This window comes from Pavona decussata, unplaced genomic scaffold (genome assembly GCF_977016875.1).
Source record: "Pavona decussata unplaced genomic scaffold, jaPavDecu1.1 SCAFFOLD_179, whole genome shotgun sequence".
Taxonomy (NCBI): Eukaryota; Metazoa; Cnidaria; class Anthozoa; order Scleractinia; family Agariciidae; genus Pavona; species Pavona decussata.
In genome coordinates, this window is record NW_028145589.1 from 306,335 (window position 1) to 326,623 (window position 20,289).

Below are 20,289 nucleotides of genomic sequence, written 5' to 3' on the forward strand. Positions count from 1 at the left end.
AGTTCAGCGGCGGGACTGTCTTAGCATATGTATATAAGTAAAAATTAATAACAACAACTAATATACACTTTATTGAAATAACTTTTGGGAATAAAAAATACAGTGAGTTTACTGTAAAATCGAAAATGATATAAGTTCAACGGACTATAAGATAATGCATAATTAGTTGCGAAGAACGCGGTCTTCAACACAACGTCCACAAGATAACGTGAGACTAGTAATAATCAAAGATTAGGTAGGTGCGTTCGATCGGTTTTTATTTTTCGTCGATGGTTTTGTATTGACAAAAGGAACTGCAAGGAAAAGACCGAAGAGCGATGAGGAACTGCGAACAGCGAAAAGCACATGGAGTGAGATCTGGGAATTCCGTGCCTTCATTACCATGCCAACAGAGATCGAGGCCAAATGTGCCAGCCACAACAAAATGGCGTTCAATCCTGAAATCGCATGGCATCACGATCGATAGTACACGCAGGGAATTTGAAACGACCGGAATAGTATGCTCTCGAACGCAATAAATGAAACTGCCATATTTGCAAGTAAAGGTCGCATGGATTCGTCAAAACGGAAAATAAATCAATTTTTGTTGCTGTAGTCATCTTTAAACCAGTGTGTGATGCTCCGGACACCATTTTCAACTAACAATCGGACCCGGGGAATCCAACCAGAAAAATATATATTCGTCATCAATCACTGATGCAAAATCAAGCCTAATCCGCGAACTCAATGGAACCCATCGAACTCAATCGAACCTAATCGAACTAATCAAACCCATTCGAACGTTCGATTTGGTTCGATTAGCCCAATTTTTTTTGTGAGGGTTCGATTGTGTTCGATTATCGATCGAACTCAATCGAACACAATCGCGTGATTGGTTCGATTTAGTTACGTCGGGAATGTGACGATGACGTACAATTTATTACGACACGTAAATTGACACAAAATATCGCCAAAATTGTTTGACAATATGTCACGATTTTAAAATACGTGTTGGGATCGAGAGGAATTTTATATTTAGTATTATTATCTTAGGATTATATGCTCTCTGGGAGAATTAGAAATTATTTCCTGTAAGTTGAAGTTTGATTGTAATTCTGTGAATCATCAGCTGGGAGTGTAGGAAGTAGTACGAGAGAGCGTAGCTCAATGAGTCAATCAGGCTTTAGAGTGGCCAATGATTGCCTTAGGTCAATGACTACCAAACCACACAGATTGGGGATATAAGCTGGAATCTCTCCTCTTTACCCCTCCCGCCCCCACCCCCAAGAGAGCTTGCTCGCAGGCTAAATTCCAGTAGACCAGTGCATTCTAGAAGGATTTTTTATTTCCCGTGATGAAAGCGAATTAACATTACGTAGGAATATGTAAACATACAAGGTGTCGCCTTTTTATTCTGCTCAGTTTGGGAGCCCGTTAATTCACTCGCTATAATGTCACGTCCATATGTCTCATTCCACCAGCACACCACGGTTTGACACCTTTTAGTTTTGTTTGCGTTTAGCTTCCTTTTCCGGCTGTGACAGCACGACTTGCTAAAATCCCAAATCTTTCCAAAATTGGTAATTACGTCTGAAGTTATCATTTCGTCACTAAAAGGTCACAAGGGTGTGCCGCACCCTGTTCGATGAAACATTGAAATACGGCTGTTATTGACTTACTCGACAGTCGATACGACATACCTCGACACATCTTTATTTGGGACAGTTTACCCAGGATAAATATTCAAAGCTTATTCAAAGACGATATGGCTCGGATCCGAGACATGTTTTTAGCAGCAATTCTGTTATTTTTCTTCACAGAAGGGACATTTGCAAGTGGTGAGTGTAAGATCTTTTCAGTGTTGAAACGTAAGAGATAGTTGCGACGTGGCGGTGTTTGGAAGTCGAGCGACGTGAGAAAAGATCCTGTGGTTTTGTTTGATTTCAGATATAATGTATTTCATTAGCTCTTTTACGTCGCGCGCTTTACGTCGTTCGCTTTCAATGCCTTTTTGATTCACATCTGTGCAGCTTAGCTGAATTTCGCATTCGTATCAAGTTAGACGGCGTCAAATGTATTTTGTTCCAAAGGTCAAATTTACTGCACAACCTCTTTCCACAGTTTAACAGCTTTCGATAGTAAATATGATAAAACTCTTAACTTATCGATATTATGTCTAACATTTACTTGTCGTAGATATTTTTAACATTTTATACACACATTCATGTTGCCGGAATCGCTCTCGCGCTCTGTTTGAAGTTGGAAGGCAATGCATAAAAAAGGGTATTGTCTTATTGTTGTTAACTTTGGAAAAGTACATTATTGGTTTAAACAATGAAGAAGAGAGAGAAATTGGGGCTACTGATTTACCTAATGAGGTCACGAGAGAGCTGCGTGCGCCGTCCGCATTCGGTATTGCGCAACTGTTTACCATGGCTTTCTGACAGTGAAATTTTGCAGATAATCTTCCCGTTCTTGTGCTAACATTTCTTGGCTTGCTATGAACGAGAAGTCAAATAACTGATGAACGAAACTTTTATTCCAATTTCAAATTATGAAAAGCATACGAAAAGACTCCCGCTTGGCAAGATTTCTGCACAACCCCATGTATTAATTATGTATATATATATTTATTTTGCAACTCTATTCACGTTTGCCGTTTTTGGAAAAGGGTTTAAGTATGACAGCGGTGCATGAATTTGCTGAAATTTAAAATCATTAGTTGTCAACACAAATCTCTCTTCTCGACACAGTAGTATGGACTTTAAACTTTGTATTATGTTCATAATCTAAGCGTCGAACATTTGAAATATGTTGTTTTGCTCACAGGTCTCGTCAAAGAAATCCTCTTATTCAAGGAAGTGGGTTTGTTAAGCGGTCAACACACAGGCGTAACATCGACCACAGGACAACATGGGAAAAGTGCCGCCTTTCATTTCACCGATCAAACAAAAGGTCTCGTGGCAAATCGGAAAGCATATGACGACGCTAACAAGGTCATTCACGACAGTCATGATTTTTGGCTATCGGCTTGGGCCAAGCTTGATGCTAGCCACGGATACCAAAACACGATTGTTTCAATTAATTCCAAGGACGGCAGCCAGTTGTTTTTTGTCTTGACAATATTGTGAGTTTCTCGTTTTGTTATTACATTGTATTATCATATTTGTTTGTCATATATCATGCTAGTTTTCACCCTTCATCGTTGACAAATTCAACCGTAGGATTTTTTGTCTGCAGCGCTACTGAGCTAAATTTCACTCGGAAATATGAATATATAAAACCCTTTCACGATACTCCAGCTCCCGTTTTCACATTCTAAACAGATACGTTTCGTGCCGAAGTAGAATTTGCCAGTAAACTGAACGTTGTCATTCCGCTTGAAACAGAAAAACGGATCCCTTGAAAAGTTCCTCCTTTCAATGATCCCAAAGATCCGAAATCAGCCGCGGTGACCTGTGAATAAAACACCGATTTTGTTCGGTTTTCGTGCCGACACCCAGCGTGAGCATTAGCCTACAATCTGCAAAAGCTTGATGTAATAAAATCTGATCATGTTTCCCGGCTTGAGTTCCCTTCATGTCCGACTACATTTAAAATAGACCTTCCACGCTACTGGATAACAAAAGGCCTCTAAATAGTGAGGAATGTACGTCAAATTGATTTTGTTGTTGTTATTTTTTTAATCCAGGGTATTAAAAGCTTTTCCTATTAGGCGATAAGGAATTTCTTCTCAAATGGATATATTTGAACTAGAGTCACGAAACCTCCTGGGTCTTGTAATTTCCGAAACTAAGAACTACACTAAAGTGAAAATGGATTACAACTTGACAAAATTAGCTCTTCCCTTGTAGTTTTGGGTGGATCAACGATCAACCCTCAAGGTGACGTCATAGCCATGAATAGGTTGGTAGAGCCACAATAGTGACGTCATTTTAGGAAACAATAGATCTGGAAGGCTGGCCTAAACTTGTCTAGAATGGTATGGTACATGCGCACCCATATAATCACCCGTTGTTTACTTCAGATATAGGCACTAATATAATTGACCTGATTTTCTCGCAGTTGGTAAAAATATAGGTTGAAAGCGTTCGCCGATGTTTTAGGAACCACTCAAGCCAATCATACCGTAAATTGGGATGTGTTTCTGGCTTTCAAATCAGACACTAAAGCTTTTGCGTAATCTCTTTTTTTTTACGGTCCGTTACTCCACTAATTATGCAGCATGCAGTGATCCGAATCCAAAACCTAAATTTGCATACAAACTCTACTTCTTAACAAAAGACAATTGACAGCTTAAGTTTACAGAAATAATCAATTAAAACATCAATTAAAACAGTCGAATGATAAATACTTGCTATTAAACAAGACACATTTTTTGAGAAGCCTTAAAAATTATTTTATTGCCTTTTTTTAGAGAATACTTTCTATAAATGAACAGCAAAAGGTGTCTTTCTATTTTTGCTGACCTTGCCTCCTCCTCGTCCTCATTTCTATTGTTTTCCTGTTTGAGGAGGAGGAGGAGAAGGAGGAGGAGGAGGAGCAGGGAAAACATTAAAAATGAGGAACATAGTTTTTTGTTCGAAAAAAAAAACAACTTTGTTTTCAATTTCAATAGAGTTTAGACGCCCCTTTAATTCTTTTTAATCCATGTAGCACGTCATTTTAAACAAATTGAGTCATTATGTTTGTGTTTTCTTATATTTTAATACGTTTTAAACCATTTTTAAAACAGTGTAAACATTTGTTGCATTTTTATCCTCTTTATGTTTAGTGGTAATCGCCGAGGCACCGGCCTGGAAATTGATGTAACAGTTCAAGATCAAGCTGGCTCACAGACCAGTCACAAGGCTTCCAGTGATAGATACTTGGACTACACAAAATGGCACGAAATCGCCGTGCGATTTCAAGACACCCAATCACTCATCAGAATTTTCGTAGATAATAAGATGGTAAAAGTCGAGTCCTTTGGCGGGTTTGATTCATTCCCTTCTGATGCAGAACTTCGCCTGGCGCAAGTTTTTGAGATTGGTCTGGAGAGTACTGCCAGCATTACCCAGAGATTCGAGGTTAGCTGTTTTTATCTGTCACGCAATCTTTTCCCATGTGTGGCTACAAAACTAAGAGAGGCTCCTTTCAATACACTCTTTTTTGTAAGAATATCGAGGCTGAAATTTGCGAAATTTTAAGAATATTTTAAGATCAATAAACCCGAGGCTGAGACTTTGAAAAGAATGTATTTTGTGTTGAAAATTTGTAAATGCAATACAATTATATGTTTTAACTAAACCGAATAACATTCTTCCTTTCTCTAAATGGTAAAACTAGCCAATAAAACGATAAAAACCTGCACTGGCCAATTGTTCGATGCTAATGACAGCTCGATACAGATCTGGATACCAAACACTTATAATTGATACCCCAATACATTCCAAAACAGAAATGTCATACACTATAACCTAAGAATATTCAAAAGAATATCTTCAGCCTAACATCGGTAGAAAAATAAGAATATTCAGCGTGGTTAGGGTTAGAAAAAAAGAGTGTATACCTTATACGGCATTTTTATCCATTCGAAGACAGTCCTACCAACCTGTACCAAACGAGAACGCTGTTCTTCTTCTGTTGCTTCTCCTGTTGTCCTCTACTGTTCAGATGAACTGAATGGTTCGTTTCTGTGGAATTTCTGTTTGGAACGACATTAGCCGCCTATAAAAAAGAAAATTGAATTAAAAAATTCAATTGCATTACTGAGTGTAACTATTGATAAGGATTTAAGCTTTAATAGTCACATCTCACAGATATGTGACAAGGTTAACAAACAATTCAGTGTTATTAAGAGACTTAAAAAACATTACCAGTAACGTTATGCTACGTCTATACAAGGCTTTTATCCTACCCCACCTTCAATATTGCTCTCTTATTTGGCATTTTTCTTGCACCAGAAATTGTGATAAACTGGTGTCTTTGAACAAGCGTATTTTACGATTCTTTTTTAAAGATTCATTGTCTAGTTACGATGAACTGCTAAAGAAAGCAAAGACAGTATCATACAATGGAAGACCTTACAAAATTGTTATGGTAGTTTTCAAGAGCTTATTTGTTTTTACGTATCCTGGATATCTAAAAGAACTATTTGTTTTCCGTAACTCCAGTTATTCATTAGGACGAAAGAATATCTTGACCTCACCTGATCTCACCTATACCAAGAAAAACAAATTGTGGACTTGAATGCATCTGATATTAAGTTGCAAAAATTTGGAACTCGCTCTCGGACAGTATGAGAACAATAACATCATTTAAGGATTTTAAGATAGCCATAAAGGAAATGAACTTCTAGTATTTGTTTTAATTATTATATTTGTCGTATTTTTAATCTTTGTATTCTAATAACTTAATTGATTTATGTATTTCCTTCTCGAAGATATTAGCTCAATAGAGCTACTCTGATAATTCGAGTTTAAATAAATTCCTCTTAAATTTTAACAAAAACTAGCGTTTTCTTTAACTCGTCTCAAACTTTTGCAACGCTGAAAAATGATCCCTTTTGTTTTGGTTTTTGTTTTTTTGGTTTTTGCTTTTTGTTTTTGCTAGCTAGCAGTTTTGGAAAGTTAAAAGTAGCTCGTAAATTTGGGTAGTAAGATTCAGTCCCCTTAAATGTTCGGTAATTTAAATTTTCAGCACAGATCAAAGTGTGTTAGCTTCCACACATTTGCCTTTTAAAAGGCCATGAACTGATCTGGGAATACAGGAACAACATTTAAACATTTCCTTCAATGTTCTCGTTGGGTGGTAGTGACTACGTGGAATTATCTGCCTCTAGTCATGGAAAAAAACAACAGCACTTTAATATACAATTGTAAACTCTTATCGAACAACGTTTTATGTTCTAAGAAAACTGAACAAGTTGTGGTGTTGTAAAGAGATAGTCACTATTGGCGATTTTTGTAAATCACGGCTTATAATTCCTTTCACGCATATCGTTTTCACCGACAGAGTTGTAGAGCAAATATGAATGTTATATTTTCTTATTTTCAGGGAGCTCTTCAAGACGTCAAGTTTCGTTTGGGAACATCTCTAGATAATTGTTCTCCCCTCCAAACAGTAAGTGGTCACAAACAAATTAAAGAATGTACTATTGCTGTTACTTTTGAGCACGCGGATGGAATCTTAAAATGCAACTATCCACTCAAGTGAACGCTGTTGCGCAGCGCTGTAGATAAATGTTGTTTTGTTTTGTATTTTACCGTTTTATTTGTCGGAGCGAGCTTTTGCAGTGGTGATTTTCCGTTCTTAAAAGAACTGAAACACTCTGCGTCATGTAAATAAGTGAAATACTATACGTCAAGTTTGCACCAATTCACAAAAGCCGGCTTTTGTGAACAAGTCTGGGCTGAAAGCGGCCGCTTAAGCTGTGACATGCTAAAGATTTTGATTTACATAGTCTGTAAATCTTTTCTCTTACAGTGTAAATGTGGAGATGTTGTTGGACAAAAGCAATGTGTGATGGAAGGGCTCAGATATGAAGATGGGAGCCGCTGGAATAAGGACAAGTGTACAATTTGTGACTGCAAGGTAGGAATGCGAACTTAATGACACTGTGCGGCTTTTTTGGCTCAGAGAGAAAAGAAAACTCTAAGGACTCTCTAAGCAATAACCGACATGGCCGTTAAATTACAGAAAATTTCTGTGGCTTTGATTTAAAGTTTTGTTCGTCGTTGCGATTGATTTTTGAAACGTTTAAACAGCTAAAAAGCCAACTAAGCATTGAAACAGTACGTGAAACTTGTTAAATTTATACCTTTTCTCGGCGAAGGTATTGATAGCTGGCGAAAAAATAGCGTTCAATGTAGGGTAATGCTTACGTGTTTACCAACAATCTTTCTTTCATGTTCATTGGCTTGCAGGGGTTGTTTCAGCTGTCTCTTCTAATTGGTTCATAAGATTCACAATTTATTACCATCAGCTACATGTAATGGATTTACTTGGCTTGGTTTTACCGCAATTACTTAAATATCTCTTTTCATTTTACTGTTTTATTTATTCAGTGGGGACAAGTTATCTGCACTCACACATGCGCAGTGTGTAAAGATGATGGCAAGACATATATTCACGGAGACACTTGGAAATCATCCAATGACAGCTGCCTGACATGTCGTTGTGAGGTGTGTAAAAGTAACATGTTAGAACCTGTTTCCTCGGCAGCTCCGTCTCAGTCAGATTCTCTGGCAGATTTCTTTCGTGTGTGAAAACGATTTGGATGTTTCTGGGTGCAGACTTTGAATTTATCAAACTTGATTATCATTCACCAGCTGTGATTCTTTGTGATTAAATAAAAATGAAAACTGCTCGTTGCACGAATGCAGTTATTCAATTTGTACGCGATAATGCATGCAGCTTCCATATAAAAAATCCTCAGTGTTCGGAAAAAATTCCCTTGATTTAAGAAGCGCCAACACTTGACAATGTTCACTCCAGTTAAGCCGGCGGCTTTCTATTTTGCTGTTCTAATTTTTGGTTGCTTCTTCCTTTGTTGTTTTAGGAAGGCAAATCGATTTGTTCTCCACCTTTTTGCCCAACACCTGATTGTTCCGGAAAATCCGGTGTTCAAGTCATCCCTGAGGGACAATGCTGCAAAGTTTGCAAAGGTTTGTATTTTCAACGGGAAGTTTTCAGTTTAAACTAAAAGTGAAGTGGTTGCGATCTAACGCAGCTGAGTTTCTCTACCACCAGAAATTTCAAACTGAACGAAACAAGTTAATATTTAGTTTTTATTTCAATGACGAGTAAAACAAACTAGTAATAGTCAAGCTATGGCGCACACGTTTCAGTGGTATGTTTACTTTGAAAAAGCGGTTTTTAATTGAGTGTCGGCGAAACGAAAACCAAAGTAATTACTCTGCGGTGCTGTGTTGGTGGGAAGTTAAAACGAATAGTTGGTTTATCAACAGAGTTCATAACTAAAGCCGGGTATATTGGCCACCGTAAAGCGCTCGAACTTCGAACTGTTACAACACGGGACATGCAATTACGTAAACCAAAATGTAAAAAAGAAGTGGCGAGGAGACATCAAAGAAACTGTAAATTGGAGATTTAATATTGTTCATAGTTATTGCCGATTTCAGTCTACATCGTCAAGCGAATTGTGTTTATTAGGGTCCTTGGATAAAGACACAAAATTCCTTAATTTTTGTTCGACAGTAGTTAAAGCCTTTATTTCATGAAATTAGTTGAGTAATCAGCAAGGCACCCTATATTACGCATACTTACAATCTTGGAAAGAACAAAACTGGAAATTAACTGGCCCCTCCCCCCAAAATCAGTGATGAATTCGTGCGCAAAGCAAAACACGCCGTTTTTCCATCATTGAAATGGGGGGCAGGGGTGGTGTTAATTTTTCATTTCATTTGTCCAACATTGTAGCTGTATCATTTTTATTGACACTATTTGCATTCCTCATAATTACTTAAATTCCTGATTGTTTACTTTTGCAGAGGACCAATGTCTGGGGACAGGAAAAGTTTACAAAGCATGCGGTTGCAATACGACGTGTGACAACTATATTAGCTTCTTGCAGCAGGGAAAGACGTGCCAGTCATGTACCGAGGGATGTTTCTGCGCAGATGGGCAAGTGTTGAACGAACAAGGACAATGTGGGTCGACTGTCGGCTGCCCCTGTATGTACCAAGGAACGAGATATGAGGTACGTAAGGTAGAGTTCTCCGATAACAATCTCCTTTACGAAAAATTATCCCGAAGAGAAAACGTTTCCTCGAACTGAAAAATATTCTCCAAGGAAAAAATTCCCTCAGCACGGTAAATAAAATCGTCCTCGCGAAAAAGAGCTTCGGTAAAAGAATCCTTCGGCCAAAATCTTCTTTGGAAAAACCTCCTTTGAAAAAATTCCCGTCGGGTCACTGGTATATGTATGCAGTAGCCTTTGTGGTTGAGTTTAAGGCTAATTTAGGTTCAACCGTATGAGCCAATTTACATGTTATAATTTATTGACCGATTTCTTTTTCTGTTGGTACAGTGCAAAGGCGAGAGCGGTTGGAAAGAAAATAATGTTAATGGGATAAAAATATAAATCTTTGCTGTATGTGATGAGAAAAGCTACAAATCAAATCCTTTCAGATTGCTTCAGGATACTCAGAAAGTCTCCAAATCCCTACACTCAAATGAATTCCAATCCAACAGCTTGTTCTTTTGTCCTCGGTTTGCACTGATAAAAATTCTGCTTTCTTTATTTCTAACAGCCTTTGGAAAAAAAGATAACATCCTGCGAGTGGTGCATCTGTGTTGGTGGTGAAATGAAATGTAAGAATTTCTGCAAAAAATGAAGCCATCCATAGCAACCATCAAGAACAACTCATTCTTCACCAATATTTAGAAACAATTTGGTAATCAACAATTTAAGCTGCATTTGTACAAAAATGAATATTAAGGCACCGTATGAGCATAAGTAACGAATGGGCAAATGTGTAGATTTTTCAGTATAATACATTACCTTGCATCTATAAATAGACGTGTTATAAACTAATTTTATAAATCAAGATCCACACTGAGTTTTCTAAACATCGCGTGTTTTGTCACATGTATTATTACTTTTATTATTTTTTTACGAGTTAATTTTTTGACCTAACATATGACTGTACAAATCTTTGCCTCTTCGAGTCTTCTCGTTCTAAAAATTTTATCTGAATGTTTAAAGGATTTCATCCAGACTCAAGTTGGAATCACTTTGTATAACATAATAAAAAGCACCACAGGAAAGTACTGCTCAGTAGCTTTCATAAAGGTCACACTTTAGGATTTCATCCAGACTCAAAAGTTAGAACCACCTTGTACAGCATAATAAACAACAACAGAGGAAATAACTGCTCAGTAGCTTTTGATTTGGATTGCCAAAGCTTATTTTTTTTTTTATCTACAGATTTTTATGATTTTAGGCTAGTCTCCGGGAAAGTAAGAGTTTATTTACTTTATAAAAGATATAATTATAGTTTAGTAAGTAAATGTTAGCTTGCCATTATCGTATCCATCATTTGCTTTCTTATAAAAATAAACGTAAATCAAAAAATTGAAGAAAAAAGTGTTTTTGTCATCATTTAACAGGCCCAGAAGGGGTGTTTGGGGTATATGGTATCTTGAGTGTTTTTCAACAAAGTATTCGGTATTTTTTCGGATAAATATGGGTATCTAATAATAAAAATAAGCGAGTATTTTGTAGGGTATTTCGGTATCCCTGGCGACCAACCGCTGGCCAAATATCCTGAGGACTCTGGGTACGAGATTGTGCCAAAATATCCACCACTAAGAGCTAGCAGGCCGGGTGAAAACAAATTTTAAAACTTGGCGGTGATCCTGTTCGTAATGGCGTGATCGATTGGGTTTATTCTGTTGTAGCATTGTAAGTCTACTCCAGTCCACAGCCAGTCGAACACCCTCAGTATGTTAACCCCAATTTAGGGTGAACAGGCGGAAAAACGCGCGAAAGCAAGTCACGATTGGTTTGGACATCACTACTAATTTGTTGAGGAATCAGCGCGAGTTTTGATAACTATTTATAAATCATAAAAAAAGAAGACAAAGTAAAACGAGAAATTATTTAGGACACTCAAAGGAAAACTGCTCTGTGAGTGACATTACTTTCTTCAAATTCAACCTCAGCAAAACTTGTCAAGAAAACGTATTAAACCAGACAAGCAGGGAATGATCGTTTTCCACTTCGAAAAGTGCCCCGTTAAGGCGTAAAGCACCCGAAAATGATTTTCGGTGTTCCTCAATTTTGGACATCAAAAAAGTCGCGTAATTTTCCCCGATAAATTTCGGGGCCTCGAAAGCTCCGGAAAGGCGTTTTAGGGAACTTTTTTCTTTTCCAGTTGAGTTGGAGCAAGGCTGCCGGGGCACTATTAAGGTATCTAACACGAGAATTTGAATTAGTTGATAGATATCAGGCTAAATTCGAGTTAAAACTTAACAGAAATCGCTGAAAGTGGCACATTTACATCCGTTAATAGGCGCAAGAAATTCGTGTTCATTTGAGCTTAGACTTTCTGTCACTCCGATAGCTGGTGCAAAACGCGGAAAACATAAAACCGGAGTCAAGCGCAGAAAAACAAGGAATCTTAAGTCAGGAAAACGTTCCAACACTACCAGGCTCGGGAAAACATAAAACCGCGGACCTGTGCCAAGCGCGGGAAAACATAAAACCGCCGAAGCGCGGGAAAACAGAAAACCGCCGGCCTGTGCCAAGCGCGGGAAAACATAAAACCGCCGACCTGTTCCAAGCGCGGGAAAACTTAAAACCGCCGGCCTGTGCCAAGCGCGGGAAAACATAAGACCGCCGGCCTATGCCAAGCGCGGGAAAACATAAAACCACGGCCCTGTGCCAAGCGCGGGAAAACATAAAACCGCGGACCTGTGCCAAGCGCAGGAAAACATAAAACCACGGCCCTGTGCCAAGCGCGGGAAAACATAAAACCACGGCCCTGTGCCAAGCGCGGGAAAACATAAAACCGCCGGCCTATGCCAAGCGCAGGAAAACATAAAACATCCGCCCTGTGCCAAGCGCGGGAAAACATAAAACCACCGCCCTGTGCCAAGCGCGGGGAAACATAAAACCGCGGACCTGTGCCAAGCGCGGGAAAACATAAAACCGCAGACCTGTGCCAAGCGCGGGAAAACAAAACCGCCGGCCAGTGCCAAGCACGGGAAAACATAAAACCGCCGACCTGTGCCAAGCGCGGGAAAACATAAAACCGGCGGCCTATGCCAAGCGCGGGAAAACATAAAACCACCGCCCTGTGCCAAGCGCGGGAAAACATAAAACCGCGGACCTGTGCCAAGCGCGGGAAGACATAAAACCGCCGACCTGTGCCAGGCGCGGGAAAACATAAAACCGCGGACCTGTGCCAAGCGCGGGAAAACGTAAAACCGCCGACCTGTGCCAAGCGCGGGAAAACATAAAACCGCCGACCTGTGCCAGGCGCGGGAAAACATAAAACCGCCGGCCTATGCCAAGCGCGGGAAAACATAAAACCACCGACCTGTGCCAAGCGCGGGAAAACATACACTCGTCGACCCGTGCCAAGCACGGGAAAACATACACTCGTCGTCCCGTGCCAAGCGCGGGAAACACACGTACACCTAAGCGAGTGATGGGGCACGTGTTTCCCTCCTGACCAGTGCACTCGCTTTCCCTCCCTTTCTTGAGTAGGGCCTCGGTGGGATCTCTCTCCCTGGCACGGATGGATACCGAGCCTGTTTATTGGCAAAAAACAGCACGTTCCCTTCATTGAATAGGACATTCTGCAATAGTTTTTTTGAAAAATTGTAAAGCCAAACCGCAAGCAAAACAAAGCAAAGGCAATGAAATACGTGTCACCAAATAAGATACTTTACTGTACAAAGTAAATTTTATTCCATTCGTTTTGTTTAGCGGCACAAGTCTTTATCAAAATATTATATCGCTACCTTGCGTGTGTTTTTTTTCTCTTTTCAAAATTATGACATGACTATTGCACGCGATGAAATTCTACGGACAACTCAAGGAAATTAAAAACACAAAACAATAAATAAAAAAAAAGCGTAAGGGACGTACTTCGCACCACTTGTTAAAGACCAATAATTGCCTTGTTTTTTTCTTTTCCTACGACAAAGTATCACCGCCGGTAGAAGAATTAAAACTCAACATTATACGTTCTCGTTTTTGAACACCACTAACGTATGACAACGTTATGTTTGGAGCGAGGGTGTGACAGGTTTGCGTGACAGTACTGCGTGACGAGGTGGAGACTTCGACGGTCAGGTCCTTCGGCTTCTTGATGTTGATTTAGAATGAGTAACAAGTGTTAAGGAAAGTCAAATTCATGGTGAAATGGCGTGACTTTCGGTGCCTGGATTCTCTCCGTATTCTATACGATGGAGACTGCCAGGTGCATTCGAATTTAAAGACGCCCCCCCCCCCCCCCTCACCCACCCACCTTTGCGACTATGCGCGGTTTATAACTATGAGGGGAAAGCTGATCTCAGAAAGGGCTCAATGTTGGAATTCCAAAAGAAGAAATTGGGGGTAACAACGCATTTTTCAGAGATAATTAAGAAAATGTCAGGCATTGTTACATGCTTTAAAAGCTTTTTAGAATTCTTGTTGCTTAATTTTCTCTGAAAAATGCACGATTATCCACTATTTTCTTTTTGGATTCAAGTAGTCCTTGCTAAGATCTGCTTTTCCCACATAGTCATGATCTGGCACAAAAGTACTTCTGGAGGCACCAACGAGTTGCACCGATTGATTGATCCCCACTTCTATCTCTAATACACCAAACAATTCATTCAAAACTCTACTGGTAACACATGGTTAGCTATATTATTGGCTGAAGAATAAGGGAAGCGGAGGTATATTTTCTGAAAGGATATTGTTTTTTGGATCGTTCGTCCTCCTTGGCCTCGTCATCTTTGACTTCAACGTGACGCGACTCTTTCTGCAACGCACAAAAGCAACTATCTTTACTCAAAATTTCGTTTTATCGACGAATTTGGTGAGGTAATTTGGTCAATAATTTGGTTAGAGAGCTGACGTTTCGAGCATTAGCCCCTCGTCAGAGGGAAACATGGAATTGTGGGTTATGTGTGGTTTATGTAGTGAGCAGCAGTAATAGCGTATCTACACTGCTCACTTTATAAACGACACACAACCCAAAATTTCTTAATTCCCTCTGACGAAGGGCTTATTGCTCGAAACATCACCCCTTAATCTCTTTAACCTCACCAAACCGGTTGATACAACGAAATTTTCTTTGCAATTTGCCTAACGAGCTTATTGAAAGAACCTTGCTCAAATTCTCTCCTTCCTAGAGGCAGACAAGTGATATACCTAATATGTGGTTCTAACGTTTGAGTGTGTGTAAAGCCATTAAAATGAAAGCCACCGAGAAACCATTTGCAATGGTGGAGTTTATGTTGTACAAAGTGGTTTCAAGTTTTGAGTTTGTGAATGAAATCCTAAAGTGTGACCATTCAAATGAAAGCTACTAAGTAGTACTTGTGGTGTTGTTTATTACTCTGTACAAGGTGGTTCTATTCTTTGAGTTTGTGGATGAAATCCAATTGTGACCATTCAGTTGACAGCTATTGAGCAGAACTTTGTCGTCGTGATCTCACCACTAGAGTATTACCTTTTTACTCGCCGCTGTTTTAACTTCCTTGTCTTTGTCCCGTTCTTTATCTTTGTCTTTATCTTTCTCCTTATCTTTCTCCTTTTTGGCCGGCGGTGAAGCGTCGGATGCTGTTTTTCGTACAAGTTTCACTTTCGGCTTATCCTATCAGCATCATACAATGAAATGTTTCAGTTTTACTTGGGAGTTTCCTTTGCGTCGTCCCATTAACACTGAGCTACAATCGTGGGAAAAAGTGCTAAATTCTACCTTGACTTCACTTTCCTCCCCTCCTCCACTATCAATGTTGAGTTTTAACGGTGACCCTTTACCCATTATTCTTCGTGGGAAATCCAACATTGAACAAGAGGGGGGGGGGGGGGGGGGAAGGTGGGAAACGACAAACCAAGACTTAAACATACCTAGGCAATAAAAATTGCTAGACCACCAATAGACCATCACTACCTCTAAGAAAAACAAGGATCTACTTGTAGTGTAAATGTGTGCCGTTTAGAATCTTATGAACAACAAGCTGATAAAACAAAGTCATCCAACTTCACGGTTGATGCGGTTTCTTCAGAAATTGATGCCTGTGTACCTTAAATAATATGGAGCAAGCTAAACAGACAACCCACTCAAGGAATGTTTAACTCGCATTTTATGTCCAGAAATTACTTTGGGTTCGTCAAATTTAACAGAGTCATTTGCCATTGTCACGTTGTTTGACAGAATTACTGAAGTATAGCTGAGGACTGGGGCGAGGGGGACACTCTATGATGCCTATCATAAAATGTATGCACCTTATCAGCGTGTATTTCTACATTCCGCCCCAGCTCCCCAGACCGTAGTGACAGTTTAGCATTGCTTACCTCACTCTTGACCTTGGTTTTGCTCTCAGATCCGTGCGAATTCGACGTCTTGGAAACTACAACGGTTACGTCGCCATCCTCTCTTCTTCTTTTAGCTTCCTTCCCTTCAGCGGGGTCCAATGACGACTACAAGTCAGAAACCGGAAATTTAGTATTTTGGAAATTTTAAAATTCTCAATCTTATTAATAATTCATGAAGAGAAGATAAAGGAAATTATTAGCGTCAAATGTGACCTTAATTATCATAAATTTGGTGAACTTTTGCTTTGAATTTCACCAAGAATTATTACTGGTTTGAGAAGCTATATCAAACACTCGAAAGAATGTTTCATCCTATTTCCAAACACCTCGAAGTTGGTTAAAAAAAAACTCGACTGCACCTCGTTTATTCAACTCACTTCTCGGTGTTTAGGAGCAAGTAAGCCACGCGCGCTGTACTCACACCGCTCGCTTGCCTCACAAATGTTTCTTCCGTTCTCCTCCCGACGAGAGAGCCTGGTGTACGTTTCTCAAAGCTCTCAATACAATATTTATTTTCCCATATACACAACATTTACAGCACAAGATAAAAAAAAATGAAGAAAATTGATGAAAGAAGATAACTGGCGAGAAAACCTAATTAAAAATGACTGAATGAATTCTTATATACCGCACATATCACCAAGTCTCATGGCGGTTTACATTTCTATGGGGTGAGATCGGACGTCAGCATGTGAAGGCGCCTCTGGCAGCCGCTATCGGTCCTTATTAGATCTCACCCACCCACCAACTTAACCCAAGCATGAGTGTGAAAGATAAAAGAAACCACGAGGCAAGTCGTGGCTTCCTCACTTACGAAGAGCTTTGGGACCCACAGGTATTTTTCCTATCCCATTTCTACAGATTACCAGTTATTTTTCATATTTTTCAACTCAATGTTTCTTAATCTTGGAGAACTAAAATGTTCTCCTTTTAAAATTTTATCAAAAATTGAACTTTTGGTAATGAATTTTGTGCAAGTAAAATACTTTTTCGGGTCTGAAAACATTACAACTAAAAACGAAGCACGTATCAACAGTAGCCATGACAGACCGCAAATCTTACCCGTTTTCTGTCCGACTTCGATGTCTTCTCCTTTTCGTGTTCCACAACTTTTGATTTTCTTTCCTGATTTTCCGGGCTCTAATAATGGAAAAGCAAACGAAGATTATTCTCGAAAGATTGAAACACGTTTTATCTGATTCTGGAAAATTGTCAAAGTAACACAAGTTTATCATCTTTCAGGCGCTAAAAATACAATAGAGAGATTTAGCATCGCGTTTACGTGAAACGGCAACCGTCACCTTGCTGTTTCACGTTTCACGTAAAATAGCGTGAACCTTTTGACTTAAGCGTAATTTTGCGAGTTGCGATGAGGCTGCTTAGCGACTCACTGTGGTGAGTTCATAAAGAAAAATGCTGTAAGGAGTGAGTTGTGAAGGATTTTTAAACATGAAACTTAATTTGCCCTGGTATGACTTGCCGGAAAAACTATTGGGGTACTTGTTTTCATCAATTAACTACTTCACATATGCATAAGAAAACAAGGAAGAAATACTTACGGCAAACGCGAAATAACCTGTTTTCACGTAGAAACGGCGACCGGCAAACGCGAAAATGGCGAGATAATCGTACCAGTCACGTGGTCATTTTTGCCGTTCGCGTTTCACGGAAACGCGATGCTAAATCTCCTTGGCCTCACACCTTTGTATGTGAACTGCTCTTTTCCCTCATCATCAGCATTGAGGGAAGGTACAGGGAAACCTGTGCGACAATTCAAAAATTACAAAAAAACTCACCTTGAACGAGTCGGATTCATGTCCCCCTCCTAAATAACCTGGCGAGTTCTCCTAGGGAAAAATGACAGTCTACAGTTAATAACATTCATTTGCAAGCGCGGGCATTTAATTATGTTTACGGTCACATCAGAGAAATACCACTAGCGCTTATATTAAACTGTAGTTAAATTCTTCTTTCCCTCAACCAGAATTGGGCTGCAAAGCGGTCGCTGTCCCTGGTCCACTGCTCAATTCCATTGAAGCGAAACAAGAAAGAAAACCTCTTGTGCCACGTTGATTTTACACTGCCTGGCTTTGCCAATAGGCCATTTTCGAGTTGCTGTGAGCCTCATTATGAAAACGAGTCTAAGTGCGAAACTTTTCATATGAAAATTAGTTTTGTTTGCATATGAATGAAAACTAATTTTCATAACAAAAACTTTGCACTTAGCCTCGCTTTCATAATGAGGTTCAAAGCAACTCAGAAATGGTCTATTTTAACAGCTGACTGAGCCAGCGGTTTTCCGAAGCGGTGTTGCTTAGCAACATGACATAGCCCGCACAGTGACATGTTCACGTGACGCCTTTAAGTGCTGGTGCTAATTCTTGTTAAACATGACAAACCTGAGACGAAGGAGACGAGATCCCTTCGAGTCTGCGCCGCTTAGCCTCTGTAAAAATAAACAAGAAGAGAACAGTAAAATTGGTCAAACTATAAAATGACCTGATCCTGGTCAAAATCAGACAACTTATGATGCAGAAGTGAGAACGATATCCAGAGCAACAACAACCAAACAGAGAGAAATACAACAACAAGGCATAGTGTGTTCACCAATTGAACCGGCTGTAGACCAATACAGATATTGCTGCCAAGTTTATCGGCACTTACACGATTCTCAGCCAAAAGAGTAAAAGTATGAGCTCACAACCTGTTAGAAGGAAACCAATCAGTGCGCGCACTTCAAATCCCATATCCAGAGGCTTTCCTTGCCATACCTTTCTCGTATTCACCATCCCTGGGTGACTCTTGCACCACAGGTGATGAGTGTTTGCTTTTGCTCCCTGATCTCTCCCTGTCCTTCTCTTTCAGTCTTTCTTTCACTTTATCCTTCCCTTCCTTTTCCTTGCTCTTGCTTCGTTCTTTCTCCTTATCCTTTGTTTTCTGTTCTTTTACCTTCTCTGTTTTTTCTGCTTTCACCTTTTCCTTGGGTTTGTCATTCTGTTCCTTGTCCTTTTCTTTGTCTTTGTCTTTCTCTTTGTCCTTTACTTTCTGTTTACTGAAAATATATTTGAATAAAACTTCAGTCAACCCATCTTACACAGCTTCATGTTGGTTTGCACTGCTCAGCCAATCAGAAAGCAACTAGCTCGGGATGTAGGGAAGCCAGACCTGTCACGTTTTGTAGCCACAATCTTGGACAATTCAAATGAAATTTAAGACCACCCTTAGCCCTCCTTCCCATTTCAATGGTGGAAAAATGACGCGTTTTGCTTTACGCGTGAATTCATCATTGATTTTGGGGGTAGGGTGGGGGGGTTAATTTTCTCTATGGCAAAGATTGTAGTTCTCTCCTTCAAACTAAAATTTACTTCATTTCTCAGCGACTGTCTTGCATTCGCAAACTCGCATTATTTTAACGTGAACGTCTGCCAACAAAAGATATTTACTTTAAACCTCAGAGAGCTAGTGGAAAGAGTTATCGCAGTTAGTGAAGTTTTGCCATGCGAAAGCAGTTTTCCCCCAGCTTTCGGAGAGTTTCCAGTGTTAACTCTTCAGGTCCCAATAGTGAGATACCATTGCTTCATCAAACACACAGGTTGTGGAAATAAAGAAAATGATTAAAAATAACCAAAGGTCGTGATGCCTAAACAAATTCTCCCAACTAGTGCCATAAGAAATACATGAAGAAAAGTTGGGAGATTATGCATGTTGATATTGGGATTAAAGGTTTTGCTGACTACTGGCCTCCTGGAATGGTGAAACTCCTGGGGTCCGTTTCTCGAAGGTCTCGAGAAATTGCCGGGCCCAAAATGTGTCTTAGGTAATTAATGCTTCTCAACAGAAGTCAATTTTTAATTGCTTTGAATGCTATACTCTAAAACCTTGATGATTCTATAAAAACATTGGCCAAGTTCACACTAAAAAATACCATGCCTGTAATCAATGAAAAAAGGTTTAATATACTTATTGGGTCCGGTAAGTTATCGGGAATTGCGAGAAACTTGCCCTGGCCTGGCGGGTGTCCTGGCCTTTTGCTGAATGTTCACAACTGCCATTTGCTAACAAAGCGTGTCATTCTCCATCATTCACTCACCTGCTGTCAGTCTTCTTGCTGGTGGATATGGTGGACACATCATTGCCGTTAGTACTGCTTTCTGTTTTGACTGTGGTGGGTGTTTTTGTTCCTTTGGAGCTGCCAGAGGAGGCGGCGGGTTTAGAAGCTTGTTGACTGGAGCTACCGCTTGTATTAGCAGATCTGACATTTA

General features: G+C 39.7%; 2 protein-coding genes across 2 annotated transcripts in view; one reads left to right on the top strand and one right to left on the bottom strand.

Moving 5' to 3' along the window:
* Positions 1–1,618: 1,618 nt before the first annotated feature.
* LOC146463281 (protein kinase C-binding protein NELL1-like) lies at positions 1,619–11,071 on the top strand. The gene is made up of 9 exons (XM_085084644.1): positions 1,619–1,817; positions 2,809–3,106; positions 4,754–5,048; positions 7,018–7,083; positions 7,447–7,554; positions 8,028–8,144; positions 8,522–8,627; positions 9,474–9,682; positions 10,236–11,071. The coding sequence occupies exons 1-9, from the start codon at positions 1,745–1,747 to the stop codon at positions 10,317–10,319; spliced, it is 1,356 nt and encodes a 451-aa protein (XP_084940770.1). The 5' UTR covers positions 1,619–1,744; the 3' UTR covers positions 10,320–11,071.
* Positions 11,072–13,356: 2,285 nt separating this feature from the next.
* LOC146463282 (THO complex subunit 2-like) overlaps positions 13,357–20,289 on the bottom strand; it is a 29,812-nt gene continuing 22,879 nt past the window's right edge. The window contains exons 39-47 of the mRNA XM_085084519.1: positions 20,118–20,279; positions 18,799–19,079; positions 18,427–18,473; positions 17,824–17,874; positions 17,090–17,167; positions 16,007–16,132; positions 15,159–15,302; positions 14,401–14,465; positions 13,357–13,822 (exon numbers count right to left, since the gene is read on the bottom strand). Of these exons, the coding sequence (XP_084940645.1) occupies positions 13,786–13,822; positions 14,401–14,465; positions 15,159–15,302; positions 16,007–16,132; positions 17,090–17,167; positions 17,824–17,874; positions 18,427–18,473; positions 18,799–19,079; positions 20,118–20,279 (991 nt within the window). The 3' untranslated portion in view covers positions 13,357–13,785. The remainder of the gene's footprint in view (positions 13,823–14,400; positions 14,466–15,158; positions 15,303–16,006; positions 16,133–17,089; positions 17,168–17,823; positions 17,875–18,426; positions 18,474–18,798; positions 19,080–20,117; positions 20,280–20,289) is intronic.

What these genes read in the sequence shown, in the direction of transcription:
- LOC146463281 (XM_085084644.1), top strand. Translation starts at nt 1,745, where the DNA reads ATGGCTCGGATCCGAGACATGTTTTTAGCAGCAATTCTGTTATTTTTC. An exon ending in GTACAATTTGTGACTGCAAG is followed by an intron (nt 7,555 to 8,027) that starts GTAGGAATGCGA and finishes TTATTTATTCAG; the next exon opens with TGGGGACAAGTTATCTGCAC. An exon ending in ACCAAGGAACGAGATATGAG is followed by an intron (nt 9,683 to 10,235) that starts GTACGTAAGGTA and finishes TATTTCTAACAG; the next exon opens with CCTTTGGAAAAAAAGATAAC.